We start from the raw sequence: 24312 nt of genomic DNA, 5'->3' as shown, positions 1-24312 counted from the left end.
ATCCTAATAAGGTATAACATTTTGCTACATTTTGCCATTTTAGATAGGTATGTGTTACATTGAACAGCGCACCGCTTGTCCAATACCAATGCGCGACTGAGGAATCATGCGAGGCTATTTGAGTCTTCGCCAGGAGGGAGCAGTAATATTGGCCGTACGCTAAAATCTTTGAATTTGGCAAGGCTGCGATCGTGTCAGATCAAGTCGGAGCATTCAGAAGCTTATATATATACCTGTTACTTGGGTGGTGAGTTGATCCAAGCAGCCATTTGGCACTGCTGGTTATCTGCTGCTGTCAATGCGAGGCTATATGGCTGGTCGTTCCTGTGATTAAAGAGAAAGCTCATGGGAAAGAGAGGATCAAATTTATATGCACTCTGGGTTCCTTCGATGTCGCTCTTGGAAAGGCTGACCCGCATGGCTTCTGGCATGGCTTTGACATGCTCAATGGTCTGGACGCCGACTATCGGAAAACCCTAGGTGGACTGCGAGAACAACTACGCAAGAGCCTGGGAAGGGGTGAGTAGTTGTGTCGAGGAAAATGGAGCTTGGCTTGTTGTCTTACCACAGCTTGAAGTGTAGTACTATTATCCACTGCGATCTTCTCTAGAACATCAGAAACGTTGCGATCTGCGTCTCTGCGGCTGCCTTTTGGCCGAGCATCTGGGTTTTGTTCGGTTCGTTTTCTCTGTTCGGCTGACATCAGTTGACCTCCCCCAAGAGCAGCCCATGACACAATTGCCATTCCTTGGTCCTTGCACATAGGTATGATCTCTGCTTCCATGTCTCTGAAGGCCGCATTCCAAGTCCTTGGTAAATAGAAAATGGCGTGAGACCGTGACCACGAGCATCTGTTCGCAGGGTCAGTGTTACCAACTGGAGAAGCGGGTTATCTAATGGGGAGCTCACAAGCATTGGCTTTGACCACAGTCCAGGCAGGGGTATCCGACACTCCGAGGTACAAGACCTGTCTAGCCATCACAAGAGCATGAAGAGGGGCCATGACCTCTTCCACCGAAGTTGCGAAATCCCACCTAGATTAAGTTCAGTACTAGATCTCCTAACATGGGAATAGAGTCGTACCAGTGGACATAAAGAATGTCAATACAGTCTGTCCGTAGCTTCTTCAGGCTGTCTCTGATCGAAATGTGCATACATTTGGCGGAATTTCCGGTGTAATTGGACTGCAAGGGCTCCTTCTCCCGGTTCTAGGCACGATAACCAGCAGTGTACTTAGTCGCTATCACCATCTGATCTCGATTGTTCCGAGATTCCATCCACTCTCCAATCAATCTTTCTGACTCTTCCCCACAATAGGTATTGGCAGTGTCGATGAAGTTGCCACCCAGAGAGAAATAAGTGTCCAGAAGACTGGAAGGATCTTCATTCTTTCCAAACAGTTCGCTCCATGAGCTACCGATACTAATTCCTCCTAAGCATAGTGGAGACACTTTGACAGACACCATGGGTGACAGAACGCGATGATAGCCTAGCGGGGTCAATGGCTTGGGAGGGGGCTCGAAGAACGACATAGCGGACACTTCGTGTATCAAGATGACAATATTGCGATATGGTTGACTCTTGACAAACTGTAGCAGGAAGGGGATATATAGCTTATGACATTGAGGAGTTACCCATGGTGCACCGGGCCAATGTTCCTCTTAGGCATGGGTGCAGTTGACCTTGAAAGTGGCAATTTCGGCCGAATTTGTATCTTTGGTGAAGCCAAACCTCACAGCCAGCATGGATGTGGTTCACTGTAGCACACTTACATTTTCCCACGCAATCAGTTTTGCGGCCTTTGAACGAGATTTGGTCTTAAAGGTGAGATAAACGAAACGATCTCGTGTGTAACAATGATAGCTAGGTACTCAGCCACCTGGGAAGATGGTTAACCTGTCGGGCGAGGTCTTAGATGGTGCTTCAGGGTACCCTCAGGGGCTATGGCTGCCAAGCCCAACCCCGGGCTTAAATTGGCGGCTTCAAAGTGAACAAAACATGTCTCCTCCTCTTCGTGTCTACAGCTTCCCACTGTGCCCAAGAAAAAGCTTTCTATCAACAATTTTAATACCTAGCCATCTCGCCGTCGGTTTATCAATTAGAAATGGCGCTCCCGAACCTTCGTCGTCTGTTTGTCGAAGCGCGAACGGAGGCTGAAGAAAATGAATATTCCCGCAATGCTGTAGGTTCACCGTAAACTTTCCGCAGACCAAAAGCTGGATTTGTGTGTTGACAGCCTATCATGGCAGTTCTACAATCTGGTGTTGTTCATCTCGTCGGTCGCAGTATTCAGTCTGGTTGCTCAGCGGATGAGCGGTAATAAAGCGATCAAATGAGGCACACATGGTTCGAATTGAGGAACAACATCTCGAAAATCAGATGAATCATACAAGCGAGTCCCCTTGCTTGCAAGTGGAATACGAAAGCTCCTTGATTAACTGTACATCTATGGTCGACAACAAGTTCAACAATAAGAATTGATGACGAATCGCCAACCTGCGGAGACGAGGGCGAACTCGATCATCAATCAATCCGTCTCCTCACCATCGCTACTGAGAAAGTCGTAATTCTTCGCTCCTCTCACCAACCGCCTGGCTGGGCGTCCGTCGTCCTTTGCCTTACCATCGTTGTCATCATCTTCCGCACCCCACCTTTCGGCACCCTCCTGGACCGCCTCAATGTCAGCAGCAAGCTCTCGCGCTTCCTTGATCTGGTTCGCCTTTTCCACGGAATACCGACCAGTCATCCCAGCATCCGCCAACATCTGCTTCAGATGTTTGACCTTGGCATTCGAGGTCTCATAGGGCTTCAACTCTTTGCCCCAAACCTTTCGGATGCCACACTTGACAAGCCAGCCCTGAAGGCGCTTGATTTCAGCTTGGTCAGGATCGACGTCTGCTTCGGCTTTGCTTTTAGCAGAGTTGCTCTTGCCAGGTTTCTTCTCTGTCGAACCTTTCTGCTTTTGGCGCTTTTTAGGGGCTGGCGCCTCGTCCAATAACTCTGACAGTGAGCTGTCAGAGTCCTCCAACCACGGAATAGTCGTCTTCTTTGTGGCGTTTGCTGTAGAAGAGGCCTTAGCAGCTTGCCTTGGTTGGTCGTTCTTCTCTGAATCAGCATCGGGACCATCCACTGTGGCTTTCTTGGGGTTGGAGGCCTTCCCCTTCTGTTGTTTCTTCTTTGGCTTCTGTTCTGGACTGTCGAACTCGCTGTCACTCGGAGGTGAAGATAAGTTATCCGAAGAGATGGTCTTCTCTGTTTCATTTGCAGCCTTCTTTCTCTTCCTCGGCCACGGCTCTTTCTCTTCGGAGGCGCGCTTCTTACGCTTAGGAGACTTCGATGTTGGAGGTGGAGAGCTCTGGGTCTCGTCCTGAATAGCCTAGAGGACAAAATACGTCGGTTAGTGGATGGCTACATCTCAAACTGACTTGTAGACTCACGAATTGGTCTTTGATGATCTGTTTGCTTCGAGCCACCCAGACGTCGTTGGCCTTGTAAAAGCCTGACTTCAAGCCGAGCGCTTCCTCCGAAGCGGCGCGTATCGAATTGACTGTAGGATCTTCGAGGCCTGCTCGCTGTGCTTTCACTACTTCGCGCCGAAGACTTTTCTCGAGTTCACTGTCTGGTGGTACTGGGGTGGTCGATGCTTCTGAGAGCTCGGAGTCCGACATATCGGACGCGCGAAGTGAATGGGTAGGTAGCCCAAGGATTAGATTTTACACTGTTTTGTGCGGAGTACGGAGTGCTTTGCGGGCTTTCAATGTGATCGTCAAATACAAAGTCACGCGTCGCAGTGGAGTTTGCCTGACGATCAGGAACCGATGCACTCGCTTCCCCGCACCAACCTGGTGATGAAATCCGGAAAGTGGGCCGAGCGTTGTGCATCGGAGATATCGGAGATAAAGATCTTGAAATGACAATCAATTTTGGTGCCTGCGATTTATCAGCGCATCTTGACTGGAAACCTACCTAGGTACTTCTAGTTCCAGCACAGACGCACCCTATCGGAGAGAAAGGGAAGCGAGGTTCTTGAAGAGCACTGGAGGCTCCAAGATCGGCGCAAATGTCTTTTCCATTTCCGAGCCCACCGTCCAGCTCGAAAGACGACTCAAGCAGCCAACATGTGCCACTCAAGAGGCATCCTCCAGGCGTCGTTCTAGATAAAGACGGCAAGCCGTAAGTCAATCCACCCAATACACCCCTCTTACCTCCCCTGATGGTTCCAGCTGTCGAACTTGCACCTCCTCGGCAGAATGGATGGCGATGATGAAAGGAGCAACCGGCAAGAAACCCAGAGCCGCCGCCGCCGCCCCAATCCCCGCCCCTGCAGCGGATTGTCCACCAGACGTTGAAGAACTAGGTCGATCTACTTGGACTCTATTACACAGTATCGCCGCGACATATCCCCCGACCGCCCCGCCAGAGACACAGTCCATCATGCAGCAGTTCCTATCCACATTTTCCAAATTATATCCATGTTGGGTATGCGCAGAGGATTTTCAAGATTGGATGGCACGGCCCGGGAATGCGCCTAAAGTCAAGGGACAAGATGAATTGGGCATGTGGATGTGTCAGGCTCACAACGTCGTCAATGTTAAACTGGGGAAGAAGGAGTTCGACTGCACGCTTTGGAAAGAAAGGTGGAAGGACGGTTGGAAGGACGGCCGCTGTGACTAAAGGGGTTGCTGGATTTCAAGCATATCTTGTGATGCATTTTCGGAGCTGATATGTACGAGTATGAAAACGGATATACTGCATCAGGATTGAAGCCACAATTGGATTTGGATAGATCACTAGATGGAGGAAGCATCAGCGATGGCGCAAGACTCCTCTCACTTTCAAGTTGCACATGAACAAACAACAGGAATGTACAAATATGATGATTATACCGGCGATATGAATAGGCAAGGCGCTTCCATTAACATAATTGGTACAGATCACGGTTAATACTGTTGAGAAATTAGCCCCAACAAGGCTGAGGCGGAACTAGTTGCAATCTGCCAAAGACACCCTTGCACCTCGTACAGGAGTCAGTATAGACTCTATTCTACTCAGTATCCGGACATCGACATCGTCGGAATGCTTCCCGAGTGGAGTCTCCAGCCGGGCCCCAATTCGAGTTTAATACTCACCACCATGTATGTTTGAACATATGTAGCATTAAGGGTGCGATCTTCATCAAAGCATGTGAAACTGGCCTTACGCATCCAGGCGACAGGGTCTTGGATGGATTCTTGGGAGACCCTTAAACGCTCCACTCTGACCACCACCGTGCCAAAAAATACGTCAAAGTCACCAGCAACATTGCGTCTTCCAATCCCCTTTCCCCTGCTTTGCTCATCAACGTGTTCCTCATTCTTATCATTATTTGCCGTCCGTTTGTCTATTCTTTAATACCAGCCCAGCCAATACTCTGTAACTGACTCTTACATAACCTATCCGAATCTTCTTGGCGGCGTCTTCGTTCAGGTTTTCGGGCCCTGTTCATGCTTCTACTGGGAACGAAGATATCGGGCAGCCGAGCCCCTAACTCATCAATCAGCTCTAACTGATTCGTTCAGCCTTGGAGGGGCGTTTTGCGCACGTCGTCGTTGGTTGGACCAGAATGCCAGCTTCGGACAGCCTGCCACCTATATCGATCATCCCCTTTTTACATATTATACTATGCTTCTCCTCCGGAGAACTTCATTAATTGCGTTATCACTTGGGGTCTTCACATTTGTTTTATTTATCCAACAACTCGGTCTAAACCCGTTCGGAGCCGGAGCATATTATGGCCAAAAGGGTCCTTTGTACAACCCCTCGGTGTTCAGCCCCGGGGTTGCCAAACCGGCGGGAGAGAATTACAGTCGCATCCTCGTGATGGGACGGCTGGGCTCGGAGGATATTTCATGGGTGGCGCGAGAGTTGCCGGATCTCCAGACCAAAATCTACAATGTGGACGACGTTCCGAGGAAGAGCAATGGAACGTCACCAGGTTCGTCGGGCCTGCCCGCCAACAAAGGCCACGAGGCAATGGCGTATCTCACTTATATCATCGACCACTATAGCTCGTTACCGGACGTGGTCCTCTTCTTCCACCCGCATCACAACGCGTGGCACAACAACATTCTCCTAGACATCGACTCGGCCAAGACCATCAAACTCATGAGTTCCGCGCACGTCACCCGACAAGGTTACTTCAACTCACGCTGCCATCTAGACCCTGGCTGTCCGGACTGGCTGCACGTGGACCGGCCGAAGTGGCGATGGGATCTGATCCACAAGCCCGAAGAACCCAAACTGACCTCCCAACTCTTCCACGACCTGCACGGAACAGACACGCCGATCCCAGCCGCCATCTCGCAACCATGCTGCGCGCAATTCGCCGTCTCCCGGGACCGGATCATCCAACGTCCTCGCGACTTCTACGTACGGTACCGCGACTGGATCCTCTCGACGGAGCTTGACGACAAGGATTCCGGCCGGCTGCTGGAGTACAGCTGGCAGTACATCTTCACAGGGAATTTCGAGTTCTGCCCGATCATGCACCGGTGCTACTGCGATGGGTACGGCATCTGCTTCGAGGGCGATGCCGGCGTCGACCGCTGGCTCGATGTCCTGCGCCAGCGCGAAAAGGTCGATCGCAAACGTGTCGACTTGTGGGATAAGGGCCGCAAGGGCAGCGAGAAGTATAAGCAGCTGGACGCCCAGAGCCACCAGCTCACCGAAAAGATGGATTGGATGAGGGAGCAGGCTCTCAGGCGCGGCGCGGATCCGAAGATTCGCGCGATGGAATGTGGCCGGGAGTGGAAGGAGGGCGACGGTTATTGAGGGGAGGTTGTTTGAGATTTATGGGCAGTGCCTGGTGCACAGGTGCCGCCATATTCTGTCATTTTGGCAGCTCTCAGAGGACTATATGCCACCATCTGAAGACTTCTCCAGAAGCCTTTGGATCTCTTTTTTTTTTCAAACGAAGGTGAGCGCCCACAATGTGAGCATTGGAATTGGAACGGGGTCCACACATTTGACGGAAGGACTAGGGTGCATATAATATATTGCAAGCTTGCTCTGTTTTCGCGTTATATAGACTCGGCGCTGGAATGCAATAGATACATAGCGCAAAAGCGCATAGTCTCTTAATAAGTAATGATGTACCTGGCGTACGCAAAGGCTTGCATTAGCCATACGACTTCTAACATAATATTCAGGACCACTGTCTGAAGCAGAATCCAAGAGTTCTGCTAAAATGCACATAGCGGTTGAAGCTCTCGTGTTGATCATAGAAATTCATACAATACAACTGCTAGCTACCTAGGTGGTCAAGCTTATTCGAGTGTTGCCAGCGTGGCCATTGTGCGCGCCCTAGGATACATTGGTATGCTCCCACTCATCACATCCCCAGTATGCATACATCGTTCCATAAACCATCAAGTAGGATATTGCGCCTTGCATGCCCACGGAACGCCCGGTTCGACGCCGTCCTCATTTGCATCGCACATAGGCGGCCGATTCTGATGTATGTAAACAGTGGGACCTCCCGTCTCTTTGGTTCGTACTGACTCTGTTGTAACGTTTCCGGACAATATCGCTCATAGCCCCATCAATAATTCATGACCATTTCTGCATTCGCACCGCCTGATCTGGAATCGGTGGCACCATCAAAATTCCCAGGTCCATAGTCATCAAGACTCTTGTAGCCAGGAGGACCGCGTGGAGGTGCGTGACCACCTCTTCCGCCGCCTCTATTACCACCTTGACCAGCCCCGTTACCTCGTGATCTGGTAGTATTGCCCTGTACACTTTGATGGACGTTTCTCGCGCCGCCCCCAGCTTGGTTATTCTTATTGTTGAATTGGTTCTTGCTCGTATGCCGCATATTGAACCGGCCATTTGCGCCACCTTGCTCCTTGGGAACCCAGCCGCGATTGTCTCTCTCCGCTCCAGCCGCAGCTACGCCTGTGTAGTTCTCCTTTCCCCGGTAATCCTGGTCGTCAAATTTTCGCTTGTGCGTCGATTCCGTTAGACTCCGGTCGAAGTTGGAACGGCCTCTGCCATTATTACCTCTGAACATATCATCGGGCTCGATTTTTAGTAGTACTTTGTCCCCGACGGTGGTTTCGAACATGAATGCCTTCTCTGGAGCAACTGGTTCCCATTTTGTGATCTTGGCCGCATCAACTTGCCTAGAGCCTTTGCGAATGGCAAGAACAACAAGTGGTGTTGGATCCTGTGTTGAAATCTGCGTTTCCGTGACAGGAGAGACTCGAGCAGCCCATATACGATCTTCATATTTTGCGAACCCGGTAACTTGCCATGTCACCTTCTTGCCTCGTCCACCAACCTTTTGCAAGAGATCTCTTTTTGGAAAGTAGGGGGCGATGAGGATGCTAGATGCAAGCAGTCGAACCTCTCCAGAGTCAATCAAGTGGGGTGTGGTATTGACGAGGGAGATCAGGCGAGCAGAATCCGTTTGACTGATCAGGTAGCCAAAATAGAGAAAGTGATCCACGATCTTCATTCGCTTGTTGATTGAGCGTGTAGGGTTTGGCCCACCTGTTGACACTGAAAGATTGTGACGATTGATTGCTCGTTGCACAACTTCGACTTCGATTTCGGGATTCAAAGTTGCCTTTAGTTCACATACATGGATGACTTCGGCTGTGATTGGCTTTCGAGGAGGTGGCGGTTGATCCGCAGGATGAGAGATTAAACTCTTGTTGACTCGCTCGAAGAAGTCACGGAATCCTTTCACATGTTTTGGTCTGTCTTCGTAGATCCGAATCTCATCCGCATGCTTGTATGTGAAGGTCAACTCCTTCAGAAACTCCTGCTTGAAGGACATGGTGGATTCGAATTTCTGGCCTGTGGGACCGACTTCAGGTTTGAGAACGACTAGGTCGAAGTTGAGTTTTTTGGCGTTGCATATCCTGTTGACCAAATCGGCAAAATTCGTCTCTCCTCTTCCAGTCAATAGAACTGTCACCACCTCTTTTGATTGCATGCTAAGTTCAACAAGTTGAACTACAGTCTCATTCCAGCATCCTTCCCAAGCCCGGGGCTCTTCTTTTTCAAGACCTTGTCCGGTAGCGGCCAGAATACTCGAGTCATGCCACCATCCACCATACGCGAGGGTCTCATAAGCCTGCAGCATGCCTATAGCCTGCGACTGCCATACTTGGGGATTAGGTAGAGGACTGGAGAAGAGTGTATTGTCAAAGTCGTAAACATGAATGCCCTTGATTCCTCCAGCATCGGGAGGATTGCCGCTCTTGCAGGACCAGCGGTTAAGGCTGTTAAGTGAATAAACGGCTCTCATCGTTGATGCGGAGAACGGACGGGTCAGTCGCTGTCGATCAGGTATGAAAGAGACTAAAGGGGCGGTTCGTTGTCATTGCCCTCCCCGGAAGCGCGCGAAGTTGGACAAGGGAGATAGGAGTCGCATCTGTGAGACCTTGGTCACTAAACAGTATGAATACTATTGTGCTGAGGATAGCCTTAGAATGGAGGAAGTTCATGAGGCAGCGATGCTGGCCAGCCAAAACTGGAGAGCACAATGCTGCCTATTGATCCACCGTATTTGAAGGGCAGAATATACGGGGAAGTATATCGACTCGAGGGGCAATGAATAACTGCTATTGAGACGCTGAAGATCCCCCCCGTACTGACGGCTCACGTACAGTGCCGGGTGACGTAGATCACCTGATGGGGTACCACTTCCCAGTTGACCCAGCAGGAGGGGGGCACCTTCCCGTTCAACGTTCCTGGCTGCTGGTGCGGGGGACTGCTCAGTGCTCACCAAAAAGAAAAACAGCTTAATCAACCTCACCAATCAACAGGCCTCTCTGTCAACAGAATTACTGTGCGTCAGAGTACCATCACTACTTTTTCTAAGAGCTCATTTGTACTAGAATAGAGACTACTTTCATATTCTCGTTGCCTTGCACCCTTTTCGCCCATAGACCTTCCACGTCTTCACTTGACTGATCTGAAATACCAAGCGGAAGTCAGCAGGACCAACATAATGGCAAAGGTCGATCACAAGGCCGTTCTCAGTACGATGCCAACCTCATGATACTATTTTGAGAAGAAGGGTTTCTGACCTTACCCTTTAGTTGTCATCGATGGCTGGGGCTTACCCTCCGAGAAGTCCCCTCCAGAAGGAGACGCTATTGCTGCGGCCGAAACTCCCTTCATGGATGGCTTCGCAAAGGAAGGCTCCGACACTGCACAAGGTTACACCGAGCTTGAGGCTTCCTCACTAGCAGTAGGACTACCCGAAGGCCTTATGGGTAACTCTGAAGTTGGCCACTTGAATATCGGCGCGGGAAGAGTTGTCTGGCAAGATGTTGTCAGGATTGATCAGACCATCAAGAAGGGCGAATTGAATAAAATCAAAAATGTGACCAATGCTTTCCAAAGGGCTGTTGATGGCAATGGGAGGCTCCATTTTCTCGGCCTCGTCAGCGATGGTGGTGTCCACAGCCACATCAACCACCTATTCGCCCTTCTCCAGGTTGCAAAGGAATACAAGGTGCCACAAATATTTATTCATTTCTTTGGAGATGGGAGAGATACCGATCCCAAAAGCGCTGCTGGATATTTGCAGCAGCTGCTCGACAAGCTTCAGGAGCTGGGCGTCGGTGAACTTGCTACTGTTGTTGGCCGTTACTACATCATGGACCGTGACAAGAGATGGGACCGTGTAGAGATTGGTATGAAAGGACTTGTTGTTGGAGAAGGAGAGGACTCCACCGATCCTGTGGTCACTATCAAGTCACGCTACGAGAAAGGCGAGAATGACGAATTCCTTAAGCCTATTATTGTTGGGGGTGATGAACGACGGATCAAGGACGGTGACACCTTGTTCTTCTTCAACTACCGATCTGATCGGGTTCGTGAGGTAACCCAATTGCTCGGAGACTACGATCGATCCCCCAAGCCTGAATTTCCTTATCCCAAGGACATCCAAATCACGACCATGACACAGTACAAGACCGACTACACCTTCCCCATCGCATTTCCACCCCAGCACATGGGCAACGTTCTCGCAGAATGGCTAGCCAAGAAAGGTGTGAAGCAATGCCACGTCGCCGAGACCGAAAAGTACGCTCATGTGACATTCTTCTTCAACGGCGGTGTGGAGAAGCAGTTTGAAAATGAAGATCGGGAGTTGATCCCCAGCCCCAAGGTCGCTACCTATGATTTGGAGCCACCGATGAGCGCTCAGAAGGTTGCAGACAAGCTCAGCGAGAGAATTTCGGACAATAAGTACGAGTTCTTGATGAACAACTTTGCTCCTCCAGACATGGTTGGCCATACGGGTGTCTATGAAGCAGCAATACAAGGTGTGGCTGCCACAGATGCTGCGATTGGATCCGTGTACGAGACTTGCAAGAAGGAAGGTTACATCCTCTTCATTACTGCCGATCATGGCAACGCCGAAGAAATGTTGAATGAGGAAGGAAAGCCAAAGACTTCTCACACAACCAACAAGGTTCCTCTCGTCATGGCAAACGCACCAGAAGGATGGAGTTTGAAGAAACAGGACGGAGTCCTCGGGGACGTGGCACCAACCATCCTGGCAGCAATGGGCTTAGATCAACCTGAAGAGATGGGTGGTACTAGTTTACTGATCAAGAAGTAAGTGGACTACTGTCGACGCAAGGTATCCTTATCTATTGTGTTTTACCACTGCAAGACCCTGGCGGAAGTGATGGATAGTTTGGTGCTGCTTGCTTGTAGAATTAGAGGCATAAGCTGATGAGAAATGACTTAGACGAAAAGCAAACACATTGAATCCAGATGCTGAGGAATAGCATCCTCTTCGTGTTACAAGGCTAAGCACTAGAATGTTGACCGAAGAAAATCTGGGAATCCTCGCGGCTCAATTGAATATGGTTATACGAAGCAGAAGCAATCGAAAATATAGGTAACAGACCAGCGTCCCTGCATGGATTTTCCAGTTCATGTTCTGACTTTAGGACATCTTGCCTACCTGGTCGGGGTTAAGTCGAAGCAACGACAAGACTCAGATAGAACCTTAGGGGGAGAAACCCTCATACATTTATAGAATAAAAAAAGTACATTGCATACCTACTCAGGTAGGAACAACCTCGATGTCAGGAGACAGAGCAAAATCCCATATGGTGCATACCGGGAAATAATTAGATTGCTGGTTGAATACGGGGGATGGGAAGTCACCTGCCGCTTTAAGCCAACAGCCCGTCCATTTGTGTCTGTGACTCTTGCATATTACAATAGGGCGTAAAGCTTTTTGACTCTGTCTTTATCCTCACGAATTTCAAAACTCGAAATTGTCGAAGTCTCTTCTGAGAGAGCACACTAGTCGTCGTGACAAGTGATCGTGCGCAAACAATTGCTCACTGGGATCCCTCATTTGCCTCACCCAGGTTTGCCACTCCCCAAGACCTTAGTCATTATTGTTTTCAAAAGAGATCCTCACTTACCCTGCTGTGGTACTTATTTGACGTTTCTCATATCGACCCGCCATGTCCCTGACGGAGTCAACACCGGAGGCGGCCGCAAAAGCAGCATCCTTCTCAGCGCGGTCGCTCGCCGTACTACCAGTGGCGACACGAAATACTGCACTGACATCGATCCACGATGCCCTGGTGGCGAGCAAAGACGCCATCCTCGAAGCCAACGCACGGGACATGGACTTAGCAAACAAGGCGTCGCAGTCCGGGCAGCTCTCGCAGAGCGTGCTCAAGCGGCTTGATCTGTCCCGTCCAGGCAAGTACCAGGACATGCTCAGTGGGATCCTCGATGTGCGGAATCTCCAAGACCCGATCGGCCAGGTCACGCTGCGGACACGGCTCGACGAGGGTCTTGAGCTGGAGCGTGTTTCTTGTCCGATCGGCGTCCTACTCATTATCTTCGAGGCACGCCCCGAGGTCATTGCCAACATTGCTAGCTTGGCGATCAAATCCGGCAACGCCGCAATCCTCAAGGGTGGGAAGGAGTCTACGCATTCATTTGAAGCCATCGCCACGGTTATTGGAAATGCGTTGCGGAAGACGGACGTGCCAATCGCCGCAATCCAACTTGTCAAGACCCGCGACGTCATCGACCAGCTGCTTGGCCTGGATCGATATATCGACCTCGTGATCCCGCGTGGCGGTAATGAGCTGGTCAGGTACGTCAAGGAACACACTAAGATCCCGGTACTGGGCCACGCGGATGGCCTGTGTAGTGTGTATCTGCACAAGGACGCCGACCGAGATATCGCGGTCAACGTCGTCCTGGACAGCAAGACTGACTATCCAGCGGCATGCAACGCAGCAGAGACACTCCTTGTCCATCAAGGGGTGCTGAAGACGGTCCTCCCGGACGTCGCGACTGCTCTGCTACAGAAAGGTGTAAGCCTGCGGTGTGACGAGGCCAGCAAGGCTGCGTTGAAGGAGGCGCTGCGCCCCGAATATGCAGTTCTGCTGCAAGACGCCACAGAGGAGGACTACAACACGGAATTCCTGGATCTGATTCTAGCCATCAAGACGGTCCCTGCATCAACGTCTCCCGCGGCTACGAACGGCAATACATCTTCCGCTACATCTCCCAACGGCACATCAGACTCCGGCGAAGACTCATCCCTGAATCTAGCCATAGCACACATCAACGCACATTCATCCAAACACACGGACTGCATCGTCACGACTTCATCCCACGCAGCAGAGAAGTTCATGTCGGCCGTCGACGCCGCAGGCGTGTACTGGAACGCGTCCACGCGCTTCGCGGACGGCATGCGCTACGGCTTCGGCACCGAGGTCGGCATCAGCACGAATAAAATCCACTCGAGGGGACCCGTTGGCCTGGAGGGTTTGACCATCTACAAGTATAAGATCCGAGGGTGTGGGCAGGGCGCCGCGGACTACGGCGATGGGCAGGGGAAGAGGAAGTTTGCCCATGAGAGGTTGATTGGTTAGTGGCGTCTGAGATGTAGTGGATGGGTTGGATGGGTTGGGGGAATGAAATGACTACTGGTGGTGCTGTGTAGTCGGGCACAGGCGTATCAATGAGTATTGAAGTTTTCTCCCTTCGGGCGGTCCATGCGATGTTTGGGGGGACATCGAGTGAAAAATTATCCGATTGGGGCATTTCTAATAGTTGAATGAGGGCTGTTCTTATGGGGGAAAACTGAGAACCTGCACAGCTAGAACTAAGAGAAGTCCAGAGTCCTATCAACGTTGTCCATCAGTTAATTTTTGGAATCTTGTCTTCATTTCAGTATCTGCTTGATGACGTGGGTTCCGAAGACCACGATGTTCTTGCATAACACTTAGAAAGTTTGTAGCATGACGAGTTCAATTCTTTTCCCATCCTCGCAATCATAAAGAAATTGATCTCACTGGCGTTTGAAACATCTCGTGCGCCGTTCTTGTCGACCCACCAGTGTACTCTCTTTACTTCTGTGACCATCCACCAAATGATCGAAGTAACAAGTTGGACATCCCTGACCGCTTGGTCTTGAGAGCTTACACCTTGAAACCCTTGCTTCGTCTTCGACCTCTGCCTTTCTCGAACTTGCGCCCCTTGCTCTCCACATAGGGCTTCTTGTGCTTGTGAGGTCCGAAGCCGAAGTGCTTGACAGCCTCACGAGCGTTTCTGGGTCCTCTCAATAGAACAACGTTGCTTCCAGTCGGGTGTCTCAGAGCTAATTGGTCCAAAGTCAAAGCCTCACCACCAGCCTTCTCGATCCTGGCACGGGCGGTAGCGGTGAACCGTAGAGCAGCAATGTGCAATTCAGGTACTGTGAGGAGGCGGTTGTCATCTGTAACGGTTCCGATGACGGCAATTGTCTTGTCCTTGTAGGCTTTTTGGGCGGACTCGGTCTGGGTTTTGGAGATGATGCGAGAAATAGAGACGGGAGGGCGGTTGATACGTGATTGAAAAAGGCGCTTGAGAACGACTTTGTTGAAGTTGGAGTCAGTGCGACCTAGTCCATTACAAAAAGTGTCAGTTTTTCGTTCGTCCATTTGTTGACTTCAATTTTTACTTGTGGAGAGGCTGCGAGATCTCGGAGAGAGAATAGTAGATCGAGCTCGGAATACATACGGGCAAGGAAGCGGTAGAGCTTCACCAAGAGCTTGAGATAGACATTGTCGCTCTTGGGAGCCGTGCGATGGCTGTTCTTGACGTGGTGGCGATCGAGATCGATACCTGGAGAGAATGAATATTAGTCGTATTGCCATTTGAGAGCATTATTTGTCTCTCAATATCGAAGAGATCACGTACCCATGATCGCGGTATTGTCGAGGGTGGTGGTGGAATGAAAGTGGTCGACAGCGTCGTCTTCCGACACAAAAAGATCGAAATTGCGGAAAGTGCAGGTTGAGTGCGATTGCCAAGAGTGACCTTGTTCTAGAGCCCGAAAGGGTGTAGTGCAATAATCACGTGAACTAACGATGGATTTTGCACCGGCAGGCTTGGCAGATTCTTAGAGGATGTTGCTAGCAAGAGAAACCACAATGATCGAATGCTCTAAACTGAATATCAATTGGAAATGCTCAGCTCCCCATCCAGCACATTTTGTGGTAATACTCCTGAAAATGCCTCCAACCCATTCCTCTTGTCTACCAAGAACCTGAGTGATGCCGTCGACTCCTTCTAGATGTTGACACACCAATTTTGCGGCGTGCTAAAATTGTACATGAGTACAGTTGAAAACATGGTGCAGTTCTTCTGGAAGCCCCTAACACGCTGACTGCGTTATCGTTATCGTCAATGATCACCCTGCTCCCTCTGCCGCTACCCCATAGTCCTTACCCGCACCACAAAACCCCGTCTATAAGAATGACATAGAAGATGATATAGGATGTCCTTGGAGTGTAAGATTCAATGTCACTGGCTGCCTCAAATAGGATCTGGTTCTTCAGGAGCAAAACTGATGAGAAAATCTCTTGCCATCTCAAAGCTCAGCCAGCTGCTTGCCATGCTTGGGGCGACCTTAAGAAGATTGGGCACAAGACCCTTGTAGAGACCTGCAATACCTTCTTGGCGTACAATAGTCCTGATGGCGTCCCATATCGATTTATACTGGTATCCCATGCCGGTCATTGTATTTATCTGAAAGCGTCGACGCAATACATCGAATGGATATGTGCAGGTTTGCGCCACAGCACCTGAGATAGCGCCAGCTGCAAGTTTTCGGTACCAAACAGGATTCTTCTCACCAGGCTCGGTGAAATAATCTCTGACAGACTCATAAACCATAAAGTTGAGTCCGACATACGGAGCTACGCCTGCAACCGTGGGTATGATACCACGATACAGGCCAAAAAGTCCGCCTTCCGTCTTATACATTGTGACCATTGTCTGCCACATGCCCGGAAGTTTGCCCTCATGCTTGCCCAATGATGCAAAGGAGGCTGACTGTATGGATAATCGTGTTCGTACGATGTCGAGGGGGTAGGTGCAGGTCACCGAAGTGATCCCAGCCAGACCACCACATATTAGCCGACGAATCGGGTCAAGGTCTGCACCAGGCGACGCTGCTGCGAACCGTTTGTAGATATTATAGGCGCCAAATTGTACAGCTGAGTAAGGGACGATCCGTACGCAATTTGTGCCGTTTCCCCTCATGAAACCTCGCCAGCCTTCGTCCCGATACATTTTCCGCAGAGCCTTTGCAATGGACATTTTATATTCGCTTCGACCGGCATCCTGGATCTGATACAGGATTTTCAATCGCTCTAGCGGTGAGACGACGGTGCGAGAGACGGCACCTGCTACACCACCGGCGCAGAAGGCAGCAGTGAACGGTGTAGAAACGAACTCGGTGACTCGTGTAACAACGGACTGTGGCGATACTTCCGCCGAGTTCTAGGCAATTTAGCATTCGCGCGCATTGCAAAAGGTGGAGAGTTGAAGGCAAGACTAACCTCCGGGACATTGGACAAGTCACCCAGTGTAGTTGAGCTTTGTCCTAAGCTACCGCTGACGGTCGCAGAATTTTTCTCTCCAAGACGCATGGTGACGAGGGACAGGTGTGGAAAGAGGTAATAATACCGTATCTAAACAATAATAACACGCCAATAACGATATGGGGCCAGCCGATAGAGAATGCAAGAGTGGGACAACAAGAGAGAATTGTGAGCGATGGCCAGAACCTTGCCGTCCATGGAAATTTTATGACCAGCGTTCGCAAACGAGCATTGTCGACAACGGAATCTAGGTTTCTGGTAATCCGACGCAGTTTACCATAGGTAGAAGTGTATGATTAGGGCAATTTTGCTTGCAGTATCAGGTACGAGCAATGAACAGCTTGTGGGAGGAGCTCAGAGAGCGACGGGCTGACCCGGACGACAGGATGGCGGTGCTGGGGTGGAAGTAGGACAAGAGCTCAATACTCCATACGGATCGATAGGAATGAGGAATGAGGAATGCAGATCCAACAGTAAAGTCGTCGACAATATGCGATTTGAGTGGAATGGTGCAAGGAACTCCTATCACACCCGACTTTTGTAAAGAAGATTTTGTAGGGAATGACCGCCTGGAATAGCTTATCACAGGAGTCCTTTACCCGAGACGGAGACTATCACGCAGGTGAAAAAGGGCAGTGCCCAGTATATTTAGTGCCTTTACCCCTGTGGCAGCCAGGCACGTGAGGTGCCACGTGATGAAATACAATAATTAGGGTTTAGCGCAGTCACCTGATCTATGCCATCTTGAACCTCAAGTTTCATTCAGGTTCCAACTTCTCATTTGTTTCCTCCCATCTTTCCATACTATCCTGTGTCAATAATTCGCAACTACCCCCTGACCAATATGTCGTCGCGGTCTGGAACCACCCTTTATGTCACTGGCTTCGGCCATGGCACGCGAGCCCGTGATTTGGCATACGAGTTTGAACATTATGGCCGGCTGGTCAGATGCGACATTCCCGCTCCACGAACTGCTTCAAGCCGACTGTAAGCAATGACCCTACAACTCGTCCATCTTCTGCCGCTCATCTACTGACCACCCTGAGATAGCTTCGCTTTCGTCGAGTATGAAAGTCGCCGCGATGCAGACGATGCGTACCATGAGATGCATAACAAGCGAATTGGACGTGATGATCTTCTGAAGATTGAGGTATGGATTGTTCAAGCAAGATTTTAAAACCCACCACTGACCACACCTTCCAGTGGGCCCGTACCCCTCCATCTGCAACGTGGCGATATGAAGCTGGTCGAGGCCGTGAAAGCCGCGATAGTCGGGATGGTCGCGACAGCCGAGACCGCCGTGACCGTGATCGTTCTCCAGCTCGACGTAGCGGCCGTTCCCCATCACCTCGTCGTCGCGACTATTCTCCACGCAAGGATGATAGACGCGATCGTGGTGATCGTGACCGAGAGCGAGACCGCGACCGAGATTACGATGATCGCCGCAGATCTCGAAGCCCTGCAGACCGCGACCGAGATCGGGACCGAGACATGAAAGATGACCGGGACCGCCATGATGATGATCGAGACAATGCAAATGGAGATGATCGCAAAGGTACGATGGATGTCGATGTCTTTGAGGATACCCAATGGATTTGAAGCTGACACCCGTATCAGCCGTGGACTCTCCACCCCCGGCACACGACGAACTTGACACCGCAGAGTAATTGACACATTAGGGCTTGGCTCGAAATGCGTTGCTGCCGACATTCAAGGCTGCACTTATAAATGGGCAACTCACAGTATGGTCTTTCTATTCGGAGAGGGGAGTGCTAGGTTTTTTCTTCTTCAAAAGTGGCGCTGTGGAATTCTAACAGCACAGCATGAGTGACCTGAGAGAATCGGGCAGAAATTCAGTAGTGGTTCAGATTGACTTTGACCTGGGATAGACCGATACCTCCGAGCGAACGGTACCGGGTACGGAATCGACAGAAATTTCAACAGACATCTCCTCGAACAGTCCAATTACTTCGATAGCGATAGCGTGTTCGGTCGAGGCCTCGATTCGAAGATATCCAACGATAGATTATCACCACAACGTGTCCATCGCCATAACCCCTCCCAACTTGTCCTGCCCCCCTCGGTCGCCCGATATCATAAGAGCCTTTCCCCGTCGTCAGCATCGTCGTCCTCAAATTCGAGTTCGTCACACCGCCCAGTCTTGACAGCACTTAATTCGCTCGAGACGCTCTTCCCCGCCGTCCTTTCCCTCGATCGATGTGCACCACTACTGTCACCATAACTGTGTCATGCAGGCTTCCCTTGCGCCCTTACACATGCCCCTTTGCGCCTTCTCTCGATGCTCTCAATTCTACCTTTCCACGCTTGGAAAACAAGCTCCTTTTCTTTATCATTCTTTATCAACTTGAAGCTGCCACTACGATGGCTGGACAGTTGCACGGCGTGATGAGAGTCCTTGCAACTTGCTCCATAATGCTACCAGTGCCTGTAATTCAAGTTCGGTAAGCTATAACATAAGCCCTCTTCACATGTTATCCCCATGGTTGAAGGGTCTGGTGTATATATATTGTCCAGAGTGGAAGGGAGTTTCATTTTCAGTAAGGTCATGTTGAATGGTTCTGCTGTCCAGAGGGACAGCATGAGAAATTATGTAAGCCTTCCCTTGAATGGTGACCCTGGAATCCAAAGATTCATCACCACTACTGGTTGCACACCCTAATATCTATCATCTGCATAGAACAGTTGAAAATTCAGTAAGCTTCATTCGCAGAGCACCTTCTTGCGCCAGCTAATATGGTTGGTGTTAATGCATTTTGTGCTCGGATAGCAACCAGGTGAGCAAGTCAACCTTTGTAACGACACCGACGGGTTTGAGAGCACCACCCTTCCCGGAGCTCTCGCTTGAACTCAGATCACGCTCGGTGACGATTGCGGCGCTCTGCCATTCAAAGAACCGATTCAGTGCGCTCAGAGGGGTGTCGACAGTGATTTCGACAAATTGACGTTCTTTTGCTGATGTTGGTGCATTGCCCTCCTGCCTGCTCACACCATTTGTCCGATCAGCCAGCTCAGAGGCGCCGCTAATGTCGCCGAGGTGACGGGGGTCGGTGATGACTTCGTTGATCTGAGTGAAGTCGAACATGACGTCCGCGACGGGCGATTTTCCCGTCGCGCGTCCGTGCGAGATTCGGCTAAGCAGGTTGCCTAGTGTCACGAGTCCGACCAGTCGACGGCCCTTGGGAGCAAGCACAGGAAGCTGGTCGAACCCTTTTTCGCGCATCACTTCGATGGCTGAGCTGCAAGTCGAATCGCTGGTGACTGTTTGAACGGGTTTCAGACGCAAGTCTTTGACACGTGCACCGCGGAACTGGTCATTTTGTCTGAAAGAGTCGGTTCTACTGCGGGAGAGGCGTGGAGATTCGGGTTCAGATGGTGGTGTGGGTGGCAGGAGGTCGTTTGCTGCAAGCCAGTCGTCGTCGATGAATTTGCTTAGGTATGAGCGGATGCTATCCGGTAGTACTACTACCACAGTGTCGTCCTCTGTGAAGGCAAGTTCTCGGTGAGCAGCCAACAAGGCTGCCAACGCAGAACCACTGCTACCTCCTGCCAACAGGCCTTCCTCAGCGATAAGGCGGCGAGCGTAGTGGAAAGAATCCTGGTCATTGGTCTTATACCATTTGGTAACCGCCTTCTGGTCTAGTACGTCTGGAACGAAGTCGTAACCGATCCCCTCAACTTTATAGGGTTGATCCTTGAACTCATCGTTGAGCTGGGACGGGAGGGCTAGAATAGATCCTTGCGGGTCCGCAGCAATGATCTTGACGTCCTTGTTGTGTTTGTGCAGTCCTCGAGCTAGACCAGTGATTGTGCCGCCTGTTCCTGCGCCTGCAATTATTGCTGTGATGCGGCCTTCTGTTTGTTCCCAGACTTCCTCTGCTGTGCCGAGCTCGTGGGCCAGCGGGTTGTCGGGGTTGCCGTATTGATCGAGGATATGGGCATTCGGGATCTCCTTCTCCAGACGTTTCGCAACACCAATATGTGATTCTGGGCTGTCGAAAGCGGCTTGTGTTGGGGTACGAATGATGGTGGCATTCAACGCTTTCAGAACGGCGACCTTCTCGGCGGACATCTTCTCAGGTAGTGTGATGATCGTTTTGTAGCCCTTGACAGCAGCTACGAGCGCGAGCCCAATTCCACTAACAATTCTCAGCAATTGTGCTTGCTTCAATTCTTGTTGTATTGTACTCACGTATTTCCGCTGGTGGGCTCGATCAACGTGTCACCAGGCTTTATGCGGCCGGATTTCTCGGCTTGCTCTATCATGCGCAGAGCGATGCGATCCTTGACACTTCCGCCGGCATTGAAGAACTCGCATTTTGCATAGACGGTGGCTTCAATACCTAGGGACTGGGGGATCTTCTGGAGTTTTACGAGGGGAGTCTGGCCGATGAGTTCGGTCACGGTGGCATGAGTGCCTTGGCCATGGAAACGAGTGTTTACCTGCGCCATGGCTCAAGAATAGGTACACGCAAGGAATTCAAAGTTGTAAGCTGAACACTTATGAACAGTATGGATTGAATCTACGAGGAGTGAAGAGAAGAGTGAGCCCTGAGTGGTGCGCCACCATGCATGAGATCTCATCATCTCTAGAGAAACTTTCGCAGGAAACGCAGTAGCCGTTCCTAAGCGGTGCGGAATCTCAAATACGAAATTGGAGTCGCCGTGCGGGGCATTCAAGATCACGTGCTATCAACTTGATGCACTCGATCACGTGCTTCTGGACATCCACTCCCCTCCTCTCAGCTCCCCGCTCTCTACTCCATCACTACAGGCTAGCCTGTTCATGTCATCGTCGGGATCAAGAGAGACCGAGAAAGACTGATTTTCGTCCATCTTCGAGATGGAAAAAGATAGAACGGATTCTGCAATATGCTTCTCGGGGCCGAACTCTAAAACAAGTCCGGCGCTCGTAAGCAGTCCAAATGTAGACCACAGACGAGCAAGTCTTCACAGTTGCAGAGACGTGTACGGTTGCTCCTGAAGTGTGGGCTCCAATTCAGCCATAGATTGCACTTGGAGGTTGCGCTCGTTCGGTCTCACTCCTCCACCACCAAAAGTCTGCCATGATTGAATAGGCACAGCGGTTTTCAAGGAACCTTTGCTTGCCTGAACTAGAAAGGTACCCCATAACGTGCTCAAGTCTCTGGACATTTGATCTCCTCAAATTTCCCATAGAAGGAAATCGCGACGCCTGCAAAGGACTCGATTAAATACGAATGCGAGCGGTCTGTCTTGAAGAATCTCTATTTACACGTTTCGAAACTCAAGAAGCAAGATGAAATTGCCTTCATTCACCAAGACTTACCGACAGGATACCTACCCCGCTATTGATCCAACCCGCCCTGAGGTGTCGGCGAAAGACAAAACTGTCATAGTAACTGGGGCTGGGATAGGTGGTATTGGTTCTGAGGTTGCCTTGTCTTTCGCAAAGGCCGGGGCACCGAACATTGCTCTTATAGGCAGAACCGGGAAAACCCTGGAGGAGACCAGAACCGCCGTTGTCAGTGCATGTCCAGAGACCAATGTCTTCATAGCAGTCGCCGATGTGTCCAAAGCAGAGAGCATAGGTCGCGCTGCCCACGATATTCGAGCCGCTCTTGGTGCATGGGACATTTTTGCCAACTTTGCCGCTGTACTACCTCCTGCATCGACAATTGCCGGTGCGGATGAAGATGCGTGGTGGCAGGCTTTTGAAATTACCGTCAGGTTCCCTTTCCATTTTGCAAAGCACTTTATGCCCAAGGCTCGTCCAAATGCAACCTTCATCAACGTCAACGCGGGTGCAAGCCATATCCCAGCGGCACGCATGCCAAAGAATTCTGCGTATAGTGAGTCACCCGATCAATAATCTTCCAGCCCCTAGGAACGATCGCACTCGGTACCCAGGTGTGAGACTAATCATATGGCCTAGGTGCAGCAAAACTCGCGGCAGCGAAACTGGATGACTATCTGGCTGCAGAGCATCCAACTCTCCGGGTGTTCACCGTGCATCCAGGTGTTGTTGATACCCCCCTCTTCAGACACGCCATAGCGGGTGTTGCAGAGAAAGATTTACCGAAAGGTGCTGTTCTTGATAAAGTTGCTTTACCAGCACATTTCACGGTTTGGCTGGCGAGCGCCGAGGCGGAATTCCTCCGAGGACGATATATTTGGGTCAATTGGGATGTTGAGGAATTGATTGATAGAAGAGAAGAGATCCAAGCTGATCCTTCTCTCTTCAAGATTATTTTAGGAGGCTGGCCTTTCCAATAATCTACGTCATAAGCCACAACCTAACGAGCCGGACTTCTTGGAATATATATTTCAAGTCAAGCAACAGCGATAGGTTCCAGACATATCCCGAGGACAAGGAACTGAGTCCACGTGGGCCAGTGGCCTCGAATACATACTGTACATGTATCTCCGTCGTATCGGAATACGATAAGATATGACATGGTCAACATCGGACCAGTACTGTTCCATCAACGAATCTGAAGCACATGAGAAGTTTAGGCTATCAATATTGAACCATCCAGTACGAGTGCTCCGTACGGACGCTCTGTCCCAGGATACAGCTACCAAGTAAGACCTAAGTTGGCCAATTTTAGGACCAGGTCTCCATGGAAGTACCGCCTTGGCATCTAGCTTTGACGGGTAAGATCCCAATAAAGCAAAGCTGTAGTGTGGGTTTCACATTTCTCGCTTGTGGGTTTGCTGACAGGAGCAACCGCACCAAAATCTGGATCCGGGGTGCGAAGATGTCGTCGGGAATCCTCGCATCGGCACCCCGTACTCGGTCTTCTGTATTCAGATTGGGCATGCAACGAGGCGCGGTGTACGTGGGTTTTACTGAAAACTGCATTTATTTCTGTTTAGCATCTGTTCAACTCCCATCAGCTCCATCTGGTGAGACTTGCTGATCCCTTATTACGAGTACGTACGGACACGGGCCCGATCAGCTAGATCATTCTTGGCTCACGACGCCATCTTTCAGCCCCTAACACAGTAAATATAATTGGCTCAAAACCATTGGCTTCACTTGGCAAGCCAGCGAGACAGCAAAGGGTTTCCTTTCTCCCTTCCTTCGACCAATTTCGGCTCTCAATTCAGGGTTCTATTTGGTCTAGAGCAAACTTTCGAGACAACAGAGCCTTGTTATGGCCGGTGATCCTTGCCTCCTCCTCGTATCCTGGCCCATGAAGCCTCCCACAAAGGGCAGGAGGCCCTAGGGCTATGAAGTACGAGGAGGCCCTTCGTCTGTCCGCCTAGGGTGTGATCTAAAGTTAAGTGAATGCTTGGAACAGCAACGCAGTCCCCGATCTCCCGCTTGAATTATGGCTGAGGTCGCATTCCTCTTCTCGAGTTCGGCCTAAGTCATCAACTCCGTGCTGTC

At 50.6% G+C, this 24312-nt stretch overlaps 13 protein-coding genes across 13 annotated transcripts; 7 read left to right on the top strand and 6 right to left on the bottom strand.

Moving 5' to 3' along the window:
* Positions 1-236: 236 nt before the first annotated feature.
* Positions 237-784, bottom strand: A1O9_00664 (uncharacterized protein; the record flags this gene model as incomplete). Its single annotated transcript, XM_013409827.1, has 2 exons — positions 237-476; positions 566-784. The coding sequence occupies 2 exons, from the start codon at positions 782-784 to the stop codon at positions 237-239; spliced, it is 459 nt and encodes a 152-aa protein (XP_013265281.1).
* A 1320-nt stretch (positions 785-2104) lies between these two features.
* On the top strand, positions 2105-2321 carry A1O9_00663 (uncharacterized protein; the record flags this gene model as incomplete). The annotated part of the gene is made up of 2 exons (XM_013409826.1): positions 2105-2182; positions 2250-2321. Coding segments are annotated over 2 exons (150 nt in total), but the record flags the coding sequence as incomplete, so codon positions are not given.
* Positions 2322-2527: 206 nt separating this feature from the next.
* Positions 2528-3668, bottom strand: A1O9_00662 (uncharacterized protein; the record flags this gene model as incomplete). The annotated part of the gene is made up of 2 exons (XM_013409825.1): positions 2528-3367; positions 3426-3668. The coding sequence occupies 2 exons, from the start codon at positions 3666-3668 to the stop codon at positions 2528-2530; spliced, it is 1083 nt and encodes a 360-aa protein (XP_013265279.1).
* A 392-nt stretch (positions 3669-4060) lies between these two features.
* On the top strand, positions 4061-4674 carry A1O9_00661 (uncharacterized protein; the record flags this gene model as incomplete). The annotated part of the gene is made up of 2 exons (XM_013409824.1): positions 4061-4173; positions 4224-4674. 2 exons carry the CDS (start codon positions 4061-4063, stop codon positions 4672-4674), a joined length of 564 nt encoding a protein of 187 aa, XP_013265278.1.
* Positions 4675-5661: 987 nt separating this feature from the next.
* A1O9_00660 (uncharacterized protein) lies at positions 5662-6810 on the top strand (the record flags this gene model as incomplete). Its single annotated transcript, XM_013409823.1, has 1 exon — positions 5662-6810. One exon carries the CDS (start codon positions 5662-5664, stop codon positions 6808-6810), a length of 1149 nt encoding a protein of 382 aa, XP_013265277.1.
* Positions 6811-7579: 769 nt separating this feature from the next.
* Positions 7580-9295, bottom strand: A1O9_00659 (uncharacterized protein; the record flags this gene model as incomplete). Its single annotated transcript, XM_013409822.1, has 1 exon — positions 7580-9295. The coding sequence occupies one exon, from the start codon at positions 9293-9295 to the stop codon at positions 7580-7582; it is 1716 nt and encodes a 571-aa protein (XP_013265276.1).
* A 705-nt stretch (positions 9296-10000) lies between these two features.
* On the top strand, positions 10001-11623 carry A1O9_00658 (2,3-bisphosphoglycerate-independent phosphoglycerate mutase; the record flags this gene model as incomplete). The annotated part of the gene is made up of 2 exons (XM_013409821.1): positions 10001-10031; positions 10092-11623. 2 exons carry the CDS (start codon positions 10001-10003, stop codon positions 11621-11623), a joined length of 1563 nt encoding a protein of 520 aa, XP_013265275.1.
* An 865-nt stretch (positions 11624-12488) lies between these two features.
* A1O9_00657 (glutamate-5-semialdehyde dehydrogenase) lies at positions 12489-13922 on the top strand (the record flags this gene model as incomplete). The annotated part of the gene is made up of 1 exon (XM_013409820.1): positions 12489-13922. One exon carries the CDS (start codon positions 12489-12491, stop codon positions 13920-13922), a length of 1434 nt encoding a protein of 477 aa, XP_013265274.1.
* Positions 13923-14471: 549 nt separating this feature from the next.
* A1O9_00656 (large subunit ribosomal protein L18e) lies at positions 14472-15235 on the bottom strand (the record flags this gene model as incomplete). The annotated part of the gene is made up of 3 exons (XM_013409819.1): positions 14472-14932; positions 15052-15156; positions 15232-15235. The coding sequence occupies 3 exons, from the start codon at positions 15233-15235 to the stop codon at positions 14472-14474; spliced, it is 570 nt and encodes a 189-aa protein (XP_013265273.1).
* Positions 15236-15849: 614 nt separating this feature from the next.
* A1O9_00655 (uncharacterized protein) lies at positions 15850-16967 on the bottom strand (the record flags this gene model as incomplete). The annotated part of the gene is made up of 2 exons (XM_013409818.1): positions 15850-16818; positions 16878-16967. The coding sequence occupies 2 exons, from the start codon at positions 16965-16967 to the stop codon at positions 15850-15852; spliced, it is 1059 nt and encodes a 352-aa protein (XP_013265272.1).
* A 796-nt stretch (positions 16968-17763) lies between these two features.
* On the top strand, positions 17764-18518 carry A1O9_00654 (uncharacterized protein; the record flags this gene model as incomplete). Its single annotated transcript, XM_013409817.1, has 3 exons — positions 17764-17906; positions 17970-18069; positions 18123-18518. 3 exons carry the CDS (start codon positions 17764-17766, stop codon positions 18516-18518), a joined length of 639 nt encoding a protein of 212 aa, XP_013265271.1.
* A 1165-nt stretch (positions 18519-19683) lies between these two features.
* On the bottom strand, positions 19684-21389 carry A1O9_00653 (cystathionine beta-synthase; the record flags this gene model as incomplete). The annotated part of the gene is made up of 2 exons (XM_013409816.1): positions 19684-21076; positions 21130-21389. The coding sequence occupies 2 exons, from the start codon at positions 21387-21389 to the stop codon at positions 19684-19686; spliced, it is 1653 nt and encodes a 550-aa protein (XP_013265270.1).
* Positions 21390-22215: 826 nt separating this feature from the next.
* Positions 22216-23192, top strand: A1O9_00652 (uncharacterized protein; the record flags this gene model as incomplete). The annotated part of the gene is made up of 2 exons (XM_013409815.1): positions 22216-22768; positions 22852-23192. The coding sequence occupies 2 exons, from the start codon at positions 22216-22218 to the stop codon at positions 23190-23192; spliced, it is 894 nt and encodes a 297-aa protein (XP_013265269.1).
* Positions 23193-24312: the final 1120 nt, after the last annotated feature.

This window comes from Exophiala aquamarina, assembly GCF_000709125.1.
Source record: "Exophiala aquamarina CBS 119918 chromosome Unknown aczIA-supercont1.1, whole genome shotgun sequence".
Classification (NCBI taxonomy): domain Eukaryota; kingdom Fungi; phylum Ascomycota; class Eurotiomycetes; order Chaetothyriales; family Herpotrichiellaceae; genus Exophiala; species Exophiala aquamarina.
This window is presented reverse-complemented; position numbering and strand designations above follow the sequence as displayed.